The sequence below is a fragment of the Leptodactylus fuscus genome, chromosome 5, assembly GCF_031893055.1.
Source record: "Leptodactylus fuscus isolate aLepFus1 chromosome 5, aLepFus1.hap2, whole genome shotgun sequence".
Taxonomy (NCBI): Eukaryota; Metazoa; Chordata; class Amphibia; order Anura; family Leptodactylidae; genus Leptodactylus; species Leptodactylus fuscus.
Window position 1 is genome coordinate 97995860 of NC_134269.1, and position 22196 is coordinate 98018055.

Consider the following 22196-nt stretch of genomic DNA (forward strand, 5'->3'; position numbering starts at 1 on the left):
GGGGAAGGGGCCGCCAATACAGACCCGACATCCGCTGTAATAGAGAGGCGGATGCCGGGGACGGTTAGACGCCAGCACAGATGCCAGCAACATCGCTATGCTCCTGCCCTGCATGAAGCCAGCAGCAGCAGGAGCGATGCTGCTATTCCGGGGGGGGAGGGGAGGGAGCGGAATAACAGCATCGCTTCTGCCGCTGCTGGCTTCATGCAGGGCAGATGCATAGCGATGTTGCTGGCATCTGTGCCGGCGTCTACACTTCCCGGCATCCGCTTCTCTATTACAGCGGATGCCGGGTCTGTATTCACATATGCAAAGCCAAGCGGCGAGATGCCGCTGGTCCTGCGTGCACACTCATAGAGCAGTCTAGCCTTCACAATGTGAATACAAACCCGGTATCCGCTGTAATAGAGAGAGGCGGATGTCGGGTCTGTATTCGCATTGTGAAGGCTAGACTGGTCTATGAGCGCGCACGCAGGGCCAGCGGCATCACGCTGCTTGGCTTTGCATATGTGACACCACCCACCAGTGATGCAACAAAGCCGGAAGAAAGAAGATTTTACAACAACGAAGACTGGTGAGTATGCGACGTGGGACAACCCCTTTAACCCACCAAACATATTAAAGAAGGCCTTGAATCTGCTACAAAGCCATCCCTTAAAAGGTAAAAGAACATACAGCAAAAGGACAAAGGGAAAAAAGGGAACAAACAATATTGAACGAGATAATACAGGCAAAGATGAAGGGAAGATTCACAACGGGAAAAGGGGGAAGTGCCAGAGGAGGGGAGAGTAGAGAGTACAAAAGGACGACCAGCCTCCTAGAGAAGAGGAGCAAAACATCTTCAGCTCAAGAGAAAAAAGAAAAGAACTCAGAAGACTCCTGAAACCCCACCCACGAATGCCAGAGGAACTCAAACTTGGAGCATTCAGGAGAATCCTGACATGTTGCATATTTCAAAATTTTTAAAATCACACTTGCGAATACACTAACATACCCCACTACAGATTTTACAGTAGCCCCATTACATATCAGTTTATCCTAAAAAAAAAAAAAAAATAGTTTTTTTTTTTTTTTTTGCAGAAACCAATAGGGGCCTTTAGTAGCTACAGAATAGGTTTATTTTTTTTTTAAAGGGTTAAAGGGTCTTTATCATTGGGAAGTGTCATTTTTAACTAAGCACACTTTAGAAAGGCTATTCCACATATACCTTTTGTATGTAAAGCGCCTCAGTAGTTTTTGAATGAGCCAGTTTTTATTCATATGTTAATTAGCTTCCAGCGAGCACCAGAAGTTCATAGCGAGAACCCTCTCTGTTATTCTCTGCTATGTCTGTGAGAGCAGGGAGATAAGTCATCAGTAGCAGCCTGTGCTGTACACACAGGAGAGAGGAGTGCTCGCTGGACGCTAATTAGCATATGAATAAAAACTGGCTCATTCAAAAACTACTGAGGCGATTTACATACAAAAGTTATATGTGGAATAGCCTTTCTAAAGGCTATGCAAGTATATGTTTAGTTAAAAATGACTTTTCCCAATGATAGAGCCCCTTTAACCCATGAATAAACAGACCTGATCAGTGGAATACAACCAGTGGTACCCTAAGGATATGATAATTTTGCAGTAGGGTGACCAGCCATGGTTAGTGAGACGTAGTAAAGATCCTCTAATTCATTATAAAGCCAGTGACTGACTATAAAAGTAGATAAGTAACAAACTGAGCATCTACTTAATTGCACAATATTAATTGTAGAAATAATTTAACCAACCCCTATAACCATTTAAATCAATAAGAAGTTCAGGTGGAGTCTACCCGAAGATCGAGCAAGACATTTATTTTTTTCCACTAGCAGAAAACGAAGCATGTACCTCTCTTAGAAATTAATGGGAAGCAGAATTTTCCCGACTTCCTAGTGGAAGACAGGGGACGGTCCAAACAAAGCTACTGTTCCTTTAAGATATGATCAAATACCTCATGTATGGGGAAAGCAGATGCCCTCTTGAGAAGTAAGATACAGGTCCTCTGAGATATGTAAAGTATCTCTGACTGCATGGATAAGCTTCTGCATAGAAGTGGATATAGATGTGCCTAGCTGATGCTCTGAATTAGAGGAAGTGTACCCAGAAGGGAGACAATGCTCCGCCTGTTGGAGTGGAGCCGCGGGCTGAAGCCCTATCCAGGGAATGCCCAGAATAAAAAGAGGAGAACAGTGACCTGCAGTCCTTTTGCGAGAACAGCTCCTGAATCTAGAAAGGGAGTGAGTGGCGATCTGGGAAGGCAGCCGTTCCAAAGTTTCCACCACTCTTGCCATTGGGCCAAGTAAGGGAAGCCGCCCAGTCCAGGGAAGAGTCTGCTGGAGAGGGGTCGTGAGGGTCCTGAGCTGGCTTAAGTGGAAGGCAGAGAGAGAGCAGAGGGGCTTAGGCTGACCGCATGGCAACATTGTATAAAAGCAGGCCCACGTATAAAAAGGAGGAGGGGCCTGGGTGGGGAGTATCCCCCCCAAAAAATAAGCGGAAAATGCATTTGGTGCTGGAAAATCCCCTTTAATTCGGTTGTCAACTGTCAAGAAAAAAAATTCTCTTCAAAGATTACAGAGACTCCACCTGTTGCAATAAACAACATAATACTGCACTATTATCCAGAAAAAGTTTCCCTGATTTGTGATTTCTTACCGATTCTCAAGAAAACCTAGAGTACAGGTATATACAGTACAAGCTTACATGTCTATTTTCTGATCTTACCAAATCTTTGCCTTGCTGTCTTCTAATCATATGATCCTATCAGGTTACGGGAAGTGAGACGGAAAAATATCACACATCATGTGGCTATGAATAAATATACTGCAGAGCACAGAATGGAAGGTGTCACTATTCTGTGCAAATTGTTTTCTCAGATTCATATGAAGGTATGCATTCAGCTTTTATTGCTTGGAACGTTTAATTGCCCAAAACAGTTTAATATATGTATATATATATATATATATATATATATATATATATATATATTATATAAATTTATAGACACACACGTATAATACATAAAGCCAAATATTGCCATTGTATTTATTGCAAAATTTATTAATCTTTGATTATAGGAAAGGGATATTTACTATATTACATGCCACATTCTAAACCTGAAATTTGATGGAAAATGTAAGACAGGTCTAAGAGCCAGATCTAAAGGCAGTGCTACTGGCCTATCCACCGAACTGAATTTGCCACCTATTCACTGGAGATAATGTATGTGCAAATGATTATGTATGATAATGTGAATTATAGTAGACCTGTCAGTCCAACAATCTCGATGCTGCCTCCAGCCTACTTTTACTACCACTTTTGAGAAATGCCAAGAAAAGTGAGAAGTGTGTAAAATTGGCACATTATTTGTACAACAAAATACAGGCGTAAAAAAGTTTTTACACTACCATTACCACCCATAGCTGCATCTAAGTATTTAAAAATGCATTACACAATAAAACCCCAGTATTGTAGCAATGCCTGCTCTTATACAAGGTCATATATATATATATATATATATATATATATATATATATATATATATATACAGTGGGGCAAAAAAGTATTTAGTCAGTCACCAATAGTGCAAGTCCCACCACTTAAAAAGATGAGAGGCGTCTGTAATTTACATCATAGGTAGACCTCAACTATGAGAGACAAAATGAGAAAACAAATCCAGAAAATCACATTGTCTGATTTTGTAAGAATTTATTTGCAAATTATGGTGGAAAATAAGTATTTGGTCAGTAACAAAATTTCATCTCAATACTTTGTTATATATCCTTTGTTGGCAATGACAGAGGTCAAACGTTTTCTGTAAGTCTTCACAAGGTTGGCACACACTGTTGTTGGTATGTTGGCCTATTCCTCCATGCAGATCTCCTCTAAAGCAGTGATGTTTTGGGGCTGTCGCTTGGCAACGCAGACTTTCAACTCCCTCCAAAGGTTTTCTATAGGGTTGAGATCTGGAGACTGGCTAGGCCACTCCAGGACCTTGAAATGCTTCTTACAAAGCCACTCCTTCGTTGCCCTGGCGGTGTGCTTTGGATCATTGTCATGTTGAAAGACCCAGCCACATTTCATCTTCAATGCCCTTGCTGATGGAGGGAGGTTTGCACTCAAAATCTCACGATACATGGCCCCATTCATTCTTTCATGTACCCGGATCAGTCGTCCTGGCCCCTTTGCAGAGAAACAGCCCCAAAGCATGATGTTTCCACCCCCATGCTTTACAGTAGGTATGGTGTTGTGTTTCTACCAAACAGTTCCAGTTTGGTTTCATCAGACCATAGGACATTCTCCCAATACTCTTCTGGATCATCCAAATGCTCTCTAGCAAACTTCAGATGGGCCCGGACATGTACTGGCTTAAGCAGTGGGACACGTCTGGCACTGCAGGATCTGAGTCCCTGGCGGCGTAGTGTGTTACTGATGGTAGGCTTTGTAACATTGGTCCCAGCTCTCTGCAGTTCATTCACTAGGTCCCCCCGCATGGTTCTGGGATTTTTGCTCACCGTTCTTGTGATCATTTTGACCCCACGGGGTGAGATTTTGCGTGGAGCCCCAGATCGAGGGAGATTATCAGTGGTCTTGTATGTCTTCCATTTTCTAATTATTGCTCCCACAGTTGATTTCTTCAATCCAAGCTGGTTGCCTATTGCAGATTCAGTCTTCCCAGCCTGGTGCAGGGCTACAATTTTGTTTCTGGTGTCCTTTGACAGCTCTTTGGTCTTCACCATAGTGGAGTTTGGAGTCTGACTGTTTGAGGGTGTGCACAGGTGTCTTTTTATACTGATAACAAGTTTAAACAGGTGCCATTACTACAGGTAATGAGTGGAGGAAAGAGGAGACTCTTAAAGAAGAAGTTACAGGTCTGTGAGAGCCAGAAATCTTGATTGTTTGTAGGTGACCAAATACTTATTTTCCACCATAATTTGCAAATAAATTCTTACAAAATCAGACAATGTGATTTTCTGGATTTGTTTTCTTATTTTGTCTCTCATAGTTGAGGTCTACCTATGATGTAAATTACAGACGCCTCATCTTTTTAAGTGGTGGAACTTGCACTATTGGTGACTGACTAAATACTTTTTTACCCCACTGTGTGTGTGTATATATATATATATATATATATATATATATATATATATCCTCTAATATAATAAATGTGAAAGTTTGTGTGTTTGGATGTTTGTTCCTCAATCACGCAAAAACGGCTGAACGGATTTGAATGAAATTCAGCACATAGATTGTAACCTCGATTAAAACATAGGCTACTTTTTATCCCGGTAAATGACATGGCTTCACGACTGTTATGAATTTATGTTCATATACTATATTATACTGCTCTTGCAGAAGCTTATCTCAGGTTCTGATAAAACCAGGTCTGTTATCTCTCTGTGTAAACACTCAGCTAACCCTCAGTGGATTATGTATATGCATTTGAACATTATCTGATCTGCTCCAGGCAACTTGCTGACACACTGGATGGGAAAACACCTTTAATCCAAATGGGCAGTTTGCCAATTTTAAACATGCTGGGAAAAAGAAAATCTCATTTGTCGCAAAAAGGAAGGCTATGAAGGAAGCTAGAAGTCAACTGAGTTCTCCTCAGGTGGAGCTGAGGGGGATCATCGATGTCAACAACACATTCATTTTATGGCATCCCAGTGAGCTGCTGAAATGCCAAAACAGTCACAAGCATGGTGCGAGAAACAGCTTCAGTGCCAGGCCAGCTTGAGAGCTGCCGAAACGCCAGAACAGGTGGATCTTCATCACCAACAACACACTCATTATATGGCGTATCAGTGAGCTGCCAAAATGCTGGAGCAGGCAAACCATTGACGACAGCAATTTGCTGAATATAGGTGGATCATCGTCGCCAACAACACGCAGATGGAGTTGCGGGCAAAGGCTAGAATTTATTTTTATGTTTATCATGTATCGCAGGAAAACTCCAGGCGTAGAAGCCAAAATAGTGTCATTTTGGCCTTTGCCTTGTTGGAAAAGAGGGAGCAAATAAAAAAATTTTAAAAAGAGAGAAATTAGGTTCACACCTGCACCTGGATTTCCATTCTTTTGGTCCACTTGGGGACCGAAGAACAGAAACCTAATCCGCTTAAAAAGTGGTTACGTGCAGAAATCTGCATACCCCATAGTATGGAGTTTGCCACGTTTTGCTTGCAGGACTTTTCTCTCCACATTTTTTAAACGATTCCGGGTGCGGAAACTTCACATGGAATTAAGGCGCAGGTGTGAACATAGCCTTATAGTTTCCAACCTGCAGTGATGTGTAAAATATGGATACTTTTAACAGGAATAATAATCTATGGGAAACAGCTGGCACTGTAGGTCATATAAAAATGCACTCAAGTGATTTTTCTTTTTTTTTTCATTCCTTATGTACATATTTCCTCAAAATGGGTTCACAACTGCATTGGTGTCTCCACACCTAATCAGTTTATGGGGATCGTGCGCAGACTGCTCCTATTCCAGAAATAGTAGTACTTGAACAGGAGCAACCTGTACACAAACTATGTCCACTATACCACATTCCAGTGTCTTCCAGAGCAGATAATCTGCCCCCACAAGCCACGTACTTATGATCTATAATTAAGGTATGTTTGTGTGAGGAAGATTTGTTGAAGAAGTTTGCAAAAATAATCCCATTCTGCAGATTGTGAAGTGGTACATCTTCGGCACCCTACCAAATTTGATTTTTATGAAAGTTGGGAGAGAAGGACAGGGATCAAGGATGGCCAGGGAGACATGAGCCAATCAGTGTCACTAAAACTCACACCAGAAAACTGGACCGAGTTATTGTAAATACAATAAAATAAATTATGGCACCCGCGACCTTAGAGGCGCCGTTATTAGTTTTTTGTTAGTTTTTTTTTTTTAAAAGTAGATTGTGAGCCCCCACATAGAGCTCACAATGTACATTTTTCCCTATCAGTATGTCTTTGGAGTATGGGATGGAAATCCACGCAAACACGGGGAGAACATACAAACTCCTTGCAGATGTTTTTTTGCCCTTGGCGGGATTCAAACCAAGGACTCCAGCGCTGCAAGGCTGCAGTGCTAACCACTGAGCCACCGTGTGGCCCCATAGAGGTGCCGTTATTAGTAAGAAGCCAGACCCTCCTAATAATTCTGGAGCCTCTCACACCAGAGAAAGAATAGATTAAAGTGGTTGTCCCATCACAAGGATCCTATCTATACTGCTTGTTAATGTGAATGTAAGACTTTTCCTAAATACACTGCTTCAGCAAAACTGCTTTGTTTGTCCACTATATTACTTTATTCAATTCATTGTTGACACAGCCCTTGACTTATCTGCTCATGAGTCAAGTGATGTATCTGCCTGCTCTCAGGGGGGAGGGAGGAGGGGCTAAGTGCACGGGAGCAAGCCTGTGTTTCTAGCTATTCCACGTGACCTAGCTTCCTGTTAGCAGATAGGGGAGAGGAGCTGCTTTCATTTCTGAACGTCTTCTGTTCTCCCAGTTATCAGGCTAGCTAATTCAATTCTGTTCATTATGGCAGAGACAGGCAGTCTCTGTATGTAACACAGAATGGAGTTGATGCTGCCTGTACTTCATAGTCCAATATGATTGGGCGGAGCTACGCGCTAATTTGGGGCGGAGCTAAACAACAGGTTGCATGTGAAACCCCGCCCACCAAATGATGCAAAAAACCAGGAAGAAAGATTTTACAGCAGTGAAGACTGGTGAGTATGCGACGTGGGAATACCCCTTTAAGACTGGCGTGTGAAGTGCCAGTCCTAATGAGTTACCCCACTTAGGTTTTTTTGCTTTCATTGCTGCCAGAGCCAGGAGTGGAAAGAAAGTGAAAGAAAGCACTTTTACTTTCCCATATTTACTCTTGGCTTAAAAAAAAAAAAAAAAAAAAAAAAAAAAAAAAAACTCGGCACCAAAAAACAAGTGTTCTGTACTTCAGTCTTCTTAAAGAGGACCTTTCACCACCTCCAACAAGTCAAGCTCTTTACATCAATTAACAGGTGCTGTGCCACAGATTTAGGTAAAATTTTATTTTTTTCTAGCACCCATTGTTCCCAAGCAATCAGCACTGTTAGTTTTGGTGTCCGATATGCTATTTAGGCTCTGTACTTTCAGGATGGCAGTGTAAGGGTGCATTCACACAGAGTTTCGTGGCGCTGATTTTGTCACAATAACTCGACTAAAGAATCAGCGCTGAAAAACAGACTCTCATTGAGTTCAATGCGTTCCATCTTAACCGCGCAACCCATTGAAATCAATGGGTAAAAAAGTCTCCCATTGATTTCAATGTGTACGGAAAGCTCGGAATTTATTTGAATGGGTTTGAAAAATGCCAGCAGGTTTCCATCTCCTGCCCAGTTTCGGGCAGGAAACAGAAACCTGTATAAACGGAGACCGGGCGCAGATGTGAACGAGCCCTGACCAATACTTACAACTTGAATTGGTGGAGTTGGTGAAAAGTCCTCTTTAAGAGTGGGCTCATACTACTGTTGGATGTCTGTTCTGATAATGTCCATTGGAAAAAAAAAACAGACCTATCATAACAGGCATTACCAAATGCATTTAATGGATCAGTTAAAGGATTTTTCTGGGCAAAAAAGGTTTTTTGTTTTTTTAAAAATTTCTGTTAGTGCTACTAATAGGTGTGTGCACCCTGGTGTCTTCCGCTTTTGTTTGTATGCTTCAGCTTCCTACTATGTAACTTCCACACTAACCCCTCTCACCTCACTCCCACCTCCTTCCTCAGTCCCTCCCTTCCTCCTCACTCCCTCTCTGACTCTCTACCTATCCTGCCCTTCCCTACCTACTCAGCCCAACCCCCTGACCCATATTATATAATTACCTTCCACGCTTCTTCCAGCAAGATGGCTCCTCCTGTAACGCTCCTGTACTCCTTCTCCGCAGCAATGAGCCACCTATACTGCGCATGCGTGGATGTGCAGTAAAGGTGAATTACTGGCGGCAGCGCGCACAGTGGAGAAGAGGGCACACAGACAGACAGAATCAATACAGAGGGAGGAGCCATCTCACCAGAAGAAGCCTGAATGGTAAGTATAATGGGGTGGAGAATAGTAGTGACGATCCATTTCTGGAAATGGGGAAACAGATCGTCATGAGATAATCAGAAAGTGTCCCTGAGGAGGTCACAGATTGCCATAGGGATATGGGTAATTGTAAGTTTTTGATGAATGATGTTATTTAGAAAGTAGGAGGGAGTTTAGACTAGTGTAGGGATTTCTAGTTATCTCGGTGAACCCATTTAAAACAAAAAGCGACACATTAGAATCAGTTAGTGTCCATTAGTGTCTGGTTTTATACTGTCTGTTTTCGGCTTTTTTTGTTTCTGCTTTGTGAGCGTTGCGCAAAAAAAAAAAGTACAGTAATCACAGACAGTATAATGGCCACCCGACCGTTGGCCATAGATATTAATGCTAAAAAATAACGTGATGGATTTGGTGTAAACGGACACTAATAGACAAAATCCCATTGAAATCAATGGAATATTTAACGGATTTATGATGGTTCTGATAGAGTCTGTTGTTAAAATCTTTTCACGAATACTAGCAGCGGACACTACTGACTGTCATCAACAGTAGCGTGAATGCCCCCTAAGTCCCCAACTAGTGCCTGCTACTCCAGAATTATCAAGAGTTCCAATAAGAGTTCCAAGTCCTTAAAGGGGTTTTCCTGGCAAAAAATCTTTTTTTTTTTTTTTAAAGTCTGTTAGTGTTATTAATGGGTTAAAAGTGCACCCATATACTTTTAACAGTGTTTTCAGTGATTTCTAGGTGTATGTAGTATGTTCTGCATTTGTTTACATGTGTACCTTCCTACTATGTAACTTCCTGTGTACCTGTCACGCTACCTCCATGTCACTAAACGCACGCTCATTTTGGCAAAATACATGTGTAAAGAATACACGTGTAAAAATAAGACTCCCATGGACTTCAATGACATTTTTTACACATGTGACGCGTTTTTTGGCGTGTTTTTACACATGTAAAAAATGTCATTGAAGTCAATGGGAGTCTTATTTTTACACGTGTATTCTTTACACGTGTATTTTGCCAAAATGAGTGCGCGTTTACTCCATATGAATGGACCCTTACACTCCCCTCCTTGTCTCCCTAGCTAAACTACACAAAGCCTTCTCTCCCTAGCTATGCTAAGCTAGCTATCCTGCCCACTGATAGCCCCCCCGGCTCCCACAGCATCATACTTACCTATTTTCCAATGTGGGAGCTGGCTTCTCTTCTCCTCTACACTGTTCGCAGCCTGGAGACGCCGCGCACAGACCGAAAGTAACTGTGAGACACGTCTAGAACTCATCCTCCAGACTGTACTAGTGATGTTTCGTTTTGGAAGCCTTGAAACAGAACATCACCGGATTGTCAGAAAGTGTCCTTTCTAATTATATATTTTTTTAATAGATGCATATTAGAAGTTAGGTGAGTGGAGGGAGTTTAGTTTATAGGTAGAATTTAATTTTATCCTGGACATCCCCTTTAATAACGCAGGTGAGTTCTTATGTGCCAGAATGAAAAACTCACGTCCGTTTACTGGCACGAGTTATAGACAAAACAAAGAAATAGGTATACAGACACTCAAAATAGTGAGGTCAAAAATAGACCAAAACTCGTAATTTGAGTGTCTGTATACCTATTTCTTTGTTTTGTCTATTAGTTTGTGGTATAGACACGATTTTGGATGTAGGACCCTACTTTGGGAACATACTATGTGTCTCAAAACTATATTTAGTTTTTCCCTCTTATGTGCTAGGTTTGTTTTTATCTGGCACAAGTTATAGTAAATTTATCAGGATGAGTTTTTTTGTCAGTGTTTTTAAAACAATGAGCATAATGGTGTCATTTTGTAAAAAAAAAAACAAAAAAAAACAGGGTTTTGTTGTAGATACAAAAATACCAGCAAAAAAAAAACCTGACAAAAACAGCACAAAGTAGGTAACCGATTTTCCAACTGCTTTCATATTGCAGCAACATTAGCTGTGCACTGTAAACCCAATCGGATCTTCATAAATTCATAATTCACTACTTCGGCTGATGCTTATAGACTCGCATCCACTAACAGACCCTTTTAAAAATACATCTTCAAAGTCCTTTCTCTTGAAGCAAATAGAGCAGCTTTAGCAAAAGCATCTGGTTTACTTAGTAGATCAATGCATCATAACCATCAGTAGCATGGAAAGCCAGAAGAGCTCTTTAAGGCCTCACGCACATAGCACAGACTTGACGGAAGCACGCAATGTCCCAGTGTCACTGTATGGTACAGTATTATTCTTCCCTGCCTTCTTATATTAAAGGGAAAATTAAAGCTTAAAAGTCCATTCCTTCACAGGATATGTTTTATAACCAATATATAGCCATGCTCCTTAGCATCCTGACGATTACATTGCTGGGAGTCCAAAATTCTCATTCCTCTGCCTCCCCTGATGACACTCCAACCCTTGGTCACACGACTAACCCCACTCAACTCTATGGACATGTAGCCAGAGTAGAGCGAAGTTAGCAATGTCAAAGAAATCCAAGGAAGAAGCAGTGAAGGCAGTATGCAGAAACTTCCAGCACCCTGATGCGCTTTGCAAATGTGATCATCAGGACTCCAGTAGACGTACTCATATATTAGTGATGAAGCTTATCCAGTGCAGGGTATGCACTAACAAACATTATTTTTTCTGATTAACCCCTTTAAAGGTTTTCTCTTTTTTTCATTACCTAAACAATAACAATGAACGCCGTAAAAACAAATTACAAAATATTATAACAGAATTATGGGGAGAGGGTTCACATTGACCCTCGAAAAACATTAATAAAAGCTAATCAAAACATTATATTTACCTTAAAATTGAAAGTACAACTTGTCACGCAAACAATAAGCCCCCACATAGCTTGTGAAAATACTGGCTGTTTAGTGCTCTCAATCAGAACCGTCAGGTGTGATCACTACAATGAAGGTCCAAAACATCCCACTGAAGAGAAGTTTGAATGGAGTAGCAGACCAGAATTCCCAGTGCTGATCCATTCAATACCGACAGGATTGACAGAAACAGCCCCACAAACACTGAATGGAGCAGCATGCTTGACCTGTGGAAGAATGGGTGGCTGTATCCTGCAAAAATGGGAGCGGATGATTGGGTTGTTCCATTCTAATTTTGACACTTATGTCAATGAGGTCGGACAGCCTTCTATTTGGTCAGAAATATGGACAAACTATGTAAAAGTAGCCTAAACCTATTACTCCAAAGCACAGACATCGGTCATGGAGGGACAAAAACATCCTTGTGGAATAGATTTCCACCTGTGAAGAATACCATCACTGTGTGGACAGTCATATTGATCTGTTGTCATTTGTGGTCAGACTGTGGTACAAGGTGCACAGCAGCAGGAGGTCACTTCTTACCTGAGGTAATAGTGAGCTGCATCTGCACTAGTAGTTAGCACATACATGTCACTACAGCTCCATTACTGAATGTTTACTTACAGCGCAAGGAAAGCAACACTTGTGACACAACATGAGAGACATTACAGACATGTAATAACTAATACTAATAGGGCAGGCAACATTCTCCGGAGAACGCATTCACATTTGTACATTACAGAACTACACAACTCTGTCAGTCACAAAGGCAAGAGCAGCCGCCTGTCATAAATACCGTACACCGGCGTAGTACAGGAGACACGTACGGCGAACGGAGGCTGTGCTCGGCCTCGAAGGAACTTTAATCCCCGGTCTGGAGATTCTGTGTGCCACAGTCCTTCTCCGCCGGCTGCTTTGTGTAACGGATAGTCCAAGTACGTTGAACGCAACTGGGTATAATTGTCCGGTTATGCTAAAAGAAGTGCACGGTGAAATCCCCGGGTCACTCAGTATGAGCTCGGTATTACTCTCACGGGCCGAGATTCTCTCAGTCACCGGCCGCAAGATGGCGGACACGGGGGAGGCGCCACATCACGGGGGAGGGAGAGCTGAGAGGACGACGAGTCGCTGAATAGTGAGGACCAAGAAATGACGGGGTGCGAGCAGATAACCCTGCAAGAGAGAGCTATGGCCAGACCATACACTGCCACAGTCACCATACACAGCTGTGTAGTGAGAGGGGGCTGCGACTATAGGCGCCAACACTGAGCACTGCTACATCTGAAGTTACCACACAAGGGACAGGTCACATTGGGGTACACAGCCACACTCTGCGTCCATGAGACGGCTGTTTGACTGGGTTGAGGACGTCCTTCCCACTGTCCTCTGCCTGGTAACAACATAACATGAACTAGATACATAACCAGGGCCAATTGTACACATTGGTGGGCCCTGGGCAATCGTTTTACAAGTACCCCCCCATCATCACCACCATCTAGAAATACCTGACCTGTACTAATGCTAATGGCCCCCACATAGTATAATACCCCTTAGTGACTAATGCCTCCCTAGCAGCTCCATAATGTCCCCTTCCAGGTTGCTCCCACATATTAATACCCCCACCCCTCTTGTTGCCCCCACAGTGTCTGCTTTGGGTTGTACCCACAGTGTCATGCCCTGCCCCCACCCACAGGTTGACTCCACAGTGTCATATCCTGCCAGCTTGCCCCCACAGCTTCATGTACCTTCCTTACCTCCCAGCTTGCCCCCACAGTATCATGTACCCCTCAGGTTGACCCCACAGTATCATGTCCCCCCCTCCCCCTCAAGATTGCTTCCACAGTTTCATATCCCCCACTATATATAATGGAAGGAAAAAAAAACCTTAAGGGTGCATGCACACTACGTAACGCCGGGCGTGTATGAGAGCCGTACACGCCGGCATTACGGCAGACTGCCGAACACTTCCCATTCACTTCAATGGGAGCGCTCGTAAACGCCGCTGTTACAAGCGCTCCCATTGAAGTGAATGGGAAGTGTTCGGCAGTCTGCCGTAATGCCGGCGTGTACGGCTCTCATACACGCCCGGCGTTACGTAGTGTGCATGCACCCTAAGGCTGTATTCACACAGAGTAACGCCAGGCGTTTTTTGTGTGCTTTTTGCACATAGCGCCGCGTTAACGCCGGTCAATGCCACCGCAAAATTGCGAGGCGTTAACGCGGCGCTATGTGCAAAAAGCATACAAAAAACGCCTGGCTCTACTCTGTGTGAATACAGCCTAAAGCTCCATTCACACAGAGTAATGCCAGGCGTCATTTGTGTGTAATTTGTGTGTCTTTTACGGCCGTCATAAAACGTTTACGTAGAGTTCTATAGGAAAAGACGTCCCATAATTTACGGCCGTCATTGTAATGACGGCCGTAAATTACGGAAGTCTTTTCCTATAGAACTCTACGTAAACGTAAAAGACACACAAATTACACACAAATGACGCCTGGCGTTACTCTGTGTGAATAGAGCCTAATACTCACTAGAGATGAGCGAGTACTATTCGAAATGGCAGTTTATAATAGCATGCACCCATAGCAATGAATGGAGCCGGCCAGCATGCAGACAGGGTCGGCATCCTGCCGCTTAACCCCCTGTGTGCCAGCTGCATCCATTCATTTCTATGGGTACGTGCTATTCGAAACTGCCGTTGCGAATAGTACTCACTCATCTCTAATACTCACCTTTCCCTGTCCCCCCATTCACTCCACTCTGGTCTTGGAGTCTTCAAGGAGCAACAGACACGATGTGAGTGATGTCACTACATTGCGCCTCCTGCTCCCAGGACATCGGGAGCAAAGACAGCGCCCAAGTGGTGAAGTAGAAATGTGCTGCTCAGTATCATAAAGTTTGGTCTCAGTTGCAGGTCATGAGTCTTGCAACAGGATAATGACCCAAAACACACAGCTAAAAAAAACACAAGAATGGTTAAAGGGATTCTAGCATTAAAAATCAATTTTTTTCTCGTTAAGACGTCGGAATAGCCTTAAGAAAGGCTATTCGTCTCCTACCTTTAGAAGTCGTCTCCGGCCCGCCGTTCGGTAGAAATACCGTTTTTTACCGGTATGGGAATGAGTTCTCTCGCAGCACTGGGGGCAGGCCCCAGCAATCAAACAGCACTGGGGGCGTCCCCAATGCTGCCAGAGAACTCTCTCCAGCGCTGCCTCCATCTTCGTCAACAGCGTCTTCTTCATCCTCTTCTTCCGGTCCAGGTTTCCAACTTTTGGGCCTTGGGCAGAGCAGACTGTATATGCCCACAGGCCACGAGAAAATGGCCGCTTGTACAGTATTGTAAGCAGCCATTTTCTCGTGGCCTGTGGGCATCCACAGTCTGCTCTGCCCAAGGCCTAGAAGAAAGAAGAAGACGCTGCTGATGAAGATGGAGGCAGCGCTGGAGAGAGTTCTCTGGCAGCATTGGGGACGCCCCCAGTGGTGTTTGAGTGGTGTCAATTTGCATACCGGTAAAAACTGATATTTCTACCGAATGGCGGGCCAGAGACGACCTCTAAAGGTAGGAGATGAATAGCTTTTCTTAAGACTATTCCGACGTCTTAATGAGAAAAAAATATTTTTAATGGTAGAATCCCTTTAAGAGGAAAGCATTAGACTATTCTGAAGTGGCCTTCTATGAGGCCTGGGTATCCACCTTGGCAAAAGTGAAGCCCCGTTACTCTAACATGTCTCCACCTTGCCAACATGCATTATTGTTTTATATAATAAACAGTAGGCATCTAACAATAATGCTGAAGTAAAAGTTCATCCGGCCATTTATGATGTTGACATACTTCACATTACAAGAGATTTTTAGCCCAAAGATAAATGTTGGCAAGCGCAGCTTTGATCAAAACTTTGGTGGGAGACTTGCCATCTGCTGCGACTGTGGCAAAAAACGAACGCAACTGATCACCCTGCGAGGTGCCGCAAATCTCTCCCTCAATTATAGCATTTTTGGCTGCCCTCCACTTCTTGCACTTGCTACAATGGAAACCTTCGTAATCTTTCTGATGCATATGCTTGGTTTGCCTGCTAACGGTTCTGGTGCAATGAGGGGTGCCAAGAAAACACTGTTCTTATGATTGTGGCTGCTGTTGCTGGAGCTGTTGCTCAGAAAGAAGTAAACCATTTTGTCGAGCGGCGTACTCAGAAGCTGGTTCCTCAGTGGATATTAGAGCACAAAGCTCAAACATACAAGGATCTTGCAACACCATTTCGGCTGATTCACAAAATGGTATAAGCTACAAAAACAATATTGTATATCATAAATGGCCCAACTTTATTGATACATTAACGTGGATACATTTTTGTCAAGGTGGAGACATGCTAAAGTAACGGGGCTTCACTTTTGCCAAGGTGGATACATGCTAGATTAATACATGAGCCCTGATCTAAATCCTATTTAGCATCTTTGGAAGGAGCTAAAACATGCCGTCTGGATAAGGCACCCTTCACCCCCTGCTCATGAGGAGGGGGCCAAAATACCTGTTGAGAGGTGCAGAAGTCTCATTGATAGTTACAGGAATCCTTTGATTGGCTCAAAAGGTTGTGCAACAAAATGTTAACTTAACCACTTCCGGACCACCCATTGGGTAGCTACATCTGGAAGGTGGTAGCCTTGGTCTGCCAGGACGTACCGGTACGTCCAAGCAAAACTCAGCAGTTGCACAAAATCATGCAGATGCTGAAACTGGGAGCCGGCAGTAATTTCGGTGAGAACTCCCAGAGAGAAGGCAGGGAAGCAGTGGCGTAACTAGGAATGGCGGGGCCCCGTGGCGAACTTTTGACATGGGGCCCCCCCGACACCGAAGATCTCGACCGAGTCCCTCCTACGCATTCCTGCGCGCTCTATTATGTCCCATAGTGTCCCCTGCACACAGTATTATGTCCCTTAGTGGCCCCTGCACACAGTATTATACCCAATAGTGGCCCCTGCACATAGTATTATGTCCCATAGTGGCCCCTGCACACAGTATTATGTCCCTTAGTGGCCCCTACAGGACTAAATACTGTCACCGCTGACCGCTATACCAGGACAAATTGTGGATAAAAAAAAATCTGGTCCTGTGCATTACAATTTAGTAACTCCATGTGCCTCATATTAATAACAGTTAACCCTATCATGTCCCTCACATTAAGCCTTGTGTACCTCACATAAGAGTTACTGATATGTGAGAGACATGGAGGTAATAATAAAGTATCTTCATTACTATTACCCCCATATGTCTCACATATCAGTAACTCTTATGGTGAGGCAAACAGGGGTTAATGTGAGGGAGATGATGGGGTTAACTGCTATTACTATGAGGCACATGGAGTTACTAAAACACAAGTAATCCCCCCAAATGCCTGATAGTAATAAGTATAGTAACCCCAGTACGTACCTGTGTAGCTTCAGTTTCATTTTCCTAGAGCAGCTTCTTCCTCTTCTCTTCTGTGCTGGACGGCAGGGATAAGCCCCGCCTCCTCCTCTCATTGGTGGGCAGAGGACAGCAGAGAAAGGGAGGGGGGAGAGAGGGGGAACATCCTGAAGCGCTGACAGGAGCAAGAGCTGCAGCTCCTGTGTCTCAGCCGTTGCTGCAGCTTCGGGGCCCCCTGTTGGTGGAAAGTATTCCACCAACAGGGGGCCCCGATCATTATACTCGGGGGTCCGAAAAGACCTCAGAGAATAATGATAGCAGCAGTAGCAGCTGTCACCGGGCCCCTGATGTCCCGGGCCCTGTGGCAGCTGCTACCGCTGCTATGGTGGTAGTTACGCCACTGCAGGGAAGGCTTATTAGCTTTCCTGCCTTCTCGTTTGCTGTGTATACAGTGCTCAATGAGTACTGTATACACTGCTATGGGCGCCACCATGATACGGCTGCCCTCTGATCCAGTGATCATGTGATCCACTAGGATCAGCGTCTTGTAAGAGCTGCTGTGTTCTACATGACCCAGATCAGCTCTATAAGCTACCGTATATAGTTGAGTACAAGCCGAATTTTTTCAGCACAGTTTTTGTGCTGAAAAAGCCCCCCTCAGCTTATACTCGAGTCAAGCAGAATTTTTTTTTTTTTTTTTTTTGGGGGGGGGGGCTATGACCAGCCGCAATAGTAATGTATAGAATTTCCCACAAAATAGTGGGGAAAAAAAAGCTTTAAAAAATATAATAAAATAAATAAAAGTTCTAAATCCCTCCTCTCCCTAGAATACATATAAAAGTAGAAAATGACTGTGAAACACATACACATTAGGTATCCCTGTGTCTGAAAGTCTGAAAGTGCCCGGTCTACTGAATATAGGGTATCTGCAGTGCTCCTATTCCGTCGGGAAGGGGTTAATAGGAGCACTACAGATACCTTATATTCAGCCAGACTGAATTCCAAGTGGGGGAAAGAAAAAACAGTCCTCAAGGTCGGGGAAGGGGCAGACAGACAACCGAAACATCCCCTCCCCTTCCCCAGCACCCAGCAACTACTGCACCCAAAAACTCCGACCATTTTAATTTTTGAAATTTTCCAGTAGCTGCTGCATTTCCTCCCTCCAGGCTTATACTCGAGTCAATAAGTTTTCCCAGTTTTTTGTGGTAAAATTAGGGGCCTCGGCTTATATTCGGGTCAGCTTATACTCGAGTATATACGGTAGTTATGCGCCATACTTACTAGCATCACTGACATATATAAGTTGTATTAATAAATATATCCCACTATCTGACCTAGTCATCAGGTATCCATTACTGTTAGTAAAGTTGTTGCGGAATATGTTGGTGCTATATAAATAAAATTCTTCTTCTTATTAGGGAAAGCAGATATAGAGTACTGTGATAGTTGCGCTGTTTTATGTGTTTACATATGAGGAAAGGAGATTACAGTGGAGGGCTAGCTACACTGTCTACCAATAAGTATTTGGACACCCATACAAATGAAGATATCTGTGGTCATGATGTACGTCACGCCTTTTGCCATTAAATAGGAAACAGCATTGGTATTAGTGCATTGGCATTAGTCACATGCAAGATGCCACAAAGTGCAGAGTTGTCCGATTTTGAGAAAGGGGTAATTGTGGGGTACCACAGAAATAGTCGATCCTTATGGGACATAGCAAGCAAACTAAATTACCCAAAATCTTCAGCGGCCTATGTGATTACGAAGTGGAAAGTGAACAGTGGTTGTCAGAATCTGCCCCGAGTCGACAAACCCCCAAAACGGGGAGATAGAGACAGACGTGTGCTGGCCAGAGAAACCACACCAAACCGATGGCTCACATACACCAGGAGTTTCATCAGGCACCTGGGACTATTGTGTGGATCAATACCATCCGTAAGAAAGCATCTGCTGGGTTCTACCAACTATTGAATATGAATAAATGGTGTTTTCTATTCTACCACAGGTCTCCAAATACTTATTGGTAGACGGTGTATAAGGGGTGCAGAGGTATTAATTGAGATGCATTTTTTTGGCGATCACACGTCGGAATAGCCTTTAGAAAGGCTATTTGTTTCTTACCTTTAGACATGGTCTCCGCTGCGCCATTCCTTAGAAATACCGTTTTTTACCGGTATGTAAATTAGTTCTCTGGCAGCGATGGGGGCGAGCCCCAGCGCTGAAAATGCTATGGGGGCGTCCCCACTGCTGCTCGAAAACACAATCCTGCGACGCCTCTATCTTCGGCTGGATCCTCCCCTTCTCTGTCGTCTTCCTCCTGCGTCACCTCCGACGCCTGCGCAGTTGGCTCTGCCAATGAGACACCAGCAGAGCCGAGTGTGCATGCCAGTGGAATGGCGTGGTGGAGACCATGTCTAAAGGTAAGAGACGAATAGCCTCCGACGTGTGATTGACAAAAAAATGCATTTCAATGATAGAATCCCTTTAAGGGCACATGTTGAGTGGGACCTCTGTTACAGATTGTACATTTGGGACGCCCCTCTGTAAAGAATATAGGATATCTGCCATTTCTGTCACACAGCGCCTATGCCACTAACCATTGTGATGACATTTATTGCCTATGCCTTTTTGAAGATATGATGTATTAACATTAGAGCTACTGAGTGAGCATAGAAGAAAGTCCTCAAGCAGCACCTCCTTCTTCCTTCGTGTGCCCCTTTCATGCTGGTTGTCGTTTTCCTCCATATCTTTACAGTATGAGGATGTGAAAGCGCCCCCTAACGGTGAGAGGTTCGCAGCACACACACAGCAGGAGCTGGCAGGACCAGGGTGGGTCTTTCACTATGGTAACACAGCAGGATGCTCGGCGGTGAGTGGGCTGGAGTAGGATCGCAGGCAGAAATCATGGAGGAACCTGAGAGCCCGAGAGGAAGCCGCCTGCCATGGGAATGCTTCTCGGCATGGCTGGACGGTGTGTGCGTAGTCACCTTCGATCTGGAGCTTGGCCAGGCCATGGAGGTAACGTCGTGTGTTCTGGGCCATTGCATATTACATGAGCAGTAGGAATACATAGCAGGATGGCCAGGGAAGTAGCATAGGACACAGAGCAGGCATGAGAGGCCCGGGGGCCTGCTGTACAGAGAGGCTGATGAGAACATGGAGGAAGACTCTGGTTGAAGATCCAGACAGGCATCCTTATAATAAGCAATGTATTATATAAGAATTCTACTGCTGTGGAACTACACGTGCAAGCAAACCTGCCCAGCAAAAACTGGAGAATCCTGATATATACACTCACCTTATAACACTATTTCTCTCTTCTTTCCAGCTGGTGTATCCCCACAACATCCAGATATCAGAAAAAGAGGTAATCTATATAGCTTGCTTTATCACTGTCTGATACAACCCCTTCATATAGTCAAAAGTTTATCATGAATGCATGACATATGTCTAGAGGCAGCCAGAGGTCGGCATATCTGAAAGAAAATAGCCATCACTGGGGCAGATGTTTTCTAGACTCTTTGACAGTAATTCCATTGCATCACACTACTGTCCAGGTCCTCCCTCTGAAATGGCTGATAACAGGGAACAGATTTTTAGAGTAGGATGATGTGACGCCTGCTGTCTAAAGGCTCATTGACCATACAATAAAATGAAACCACAGGCCTGAGACATTTATTAGCCACAGAACTTTGTAGAAACTTCTAGAGTTCTTTAAAATGTAAAAAAAAAAAAAAAAAAAAACCCAACAAACTCATGCCTATTCAGTAATGTCTTCAGCACCTAGTGTGTGTTATTGATCACAGCACAAGATAAACTGCAGCTGATGAAGAACCTCTTATGTAAGAGAGCAGAAACACCTGCAAAGGCAATTGGCAGCTGACTACTTTTTCAGAATATGGTTCCACTCATGTATAGTTATCATGATCTGATATCAGAAAGCAATGTTTATACAAATATCATTCACAGATATGTCAACAGACATTTGCCATTTACATGTGATACATATACATTAGTGCAAGATGACTGTCTATTTTTTTTTCTTGTCAGATTTGCTGATGGGATTTTAATGAAAGTTGATGAGCATGAGCAGTTGATCAACATGGTCGTGGGACCTTCTGTATTTAGTGTGGGGAAGGTAGCTCAGTAGAAGCAGTGGTGCGGACCCAACTAATTAGAGATGGGCACAAATCTTGCAGCAAAGTGGTTTATTTAAGAAAAACTGCTAAATAAGTAGACCTTTACGTCAGACACCAGATAAGCAAAATAAAATACAGCCTTAACTTCAGGCAAAAAGGCAAAACAAAACCTGCTCATCTGAGGGTGGGTGCACACCTGCGCCCGATCTCCGCTTTATCCAATCCGGTGGGTTTCCATCTTCTGCCACAAGAAACTGGACAGGGGACGGAAACCTGGCAGTCAGTTTTAAAACCCATTTACATTCCGTGGCGAAACCATTTTTTTTTTTTAAATGGACACAAAGTCCTGCATGTTCAGCTTTGTGCCCGGTTAAAAAAAAATGTTTCACTGCGGACGGGCAGAAGATGCACACAGGAAGTCAATTTGCAAACCCATTCAAGTGAATGGGTTTTAAAACTGACTGCTTGGTTTGGCTGCCTTCACATGGAGTTTATGCTCCGCTCATTCAGACACCTGAACACGTGTCAAAGTGGCCGCTGTAAAACAGAAACCCATAGACTTCAATGTGTGCCGGTCTTACGCGCGCTACACATTGAAATCAATGGGAGGCTTTTAAACCCATTGATTTCAATGTGTAGCGCGCGTAAGACCGGTACACATTGAAGTCTATGGGATTGTGTTTTACAGTGGGCACTTTGACACGTGTTTACGTGTCTAAATGAGCGGAGCGTAAACTCCGTATGA

The 22196-nt window shown here is 43.7% G+C and overlaps 2 protein-coding genes across 7 annotated transcripts in view; one reads left to right on the forward strand and one right to left on the reverse strand.

Annotated features, from left to right (window-relative positions):
* The window catches only part of PPP6R2 (protein phosphatase 6 regulatory subunit 2), a 95208-nt gene extending 82203 nt beyond the window's left edge, over positions 1 to 13005 (reverse strand). For 3 of the 5 annotated variants that reach the window (XM_075273810.1, XM_075273808.1, XM_075273812.1), the window contains exon 1: positions 12734 to 13005. The gene's annotated coding sequence lies outside the window, so the exon portion shown is untranslated. The other 2 variants (XM_075273809.1, XM_075273811.1) reach the window with 2 other exon arrangements.
* Positions 13006 to 20116: 7111 nt separating this feature from the next.
* DENND6B (DENN domain containing 6B) overlaps positions 20117 to 22196 on the forward strand; it is a 37026-nt gene continuing 34946 nt past the window's right edge. For both annotated transcript variants that reach the window (XM_075273831.1, XM_075273832.1), the window contains exons 1-2: positions 20117 to 20330; positions 20641 to 20679. In XM_075273831.1, the coding sequence (XP_075129932.1) occupies positions 20172 to 20330; positions 20641 to 20679 (198 nt within the window). In that variant the 5' untranslated portion in view covers positions 20117 to 20171. The remainder of the gene's footprint in view (positions 20331 to 20640; positions 20680 to 22196) is intronic.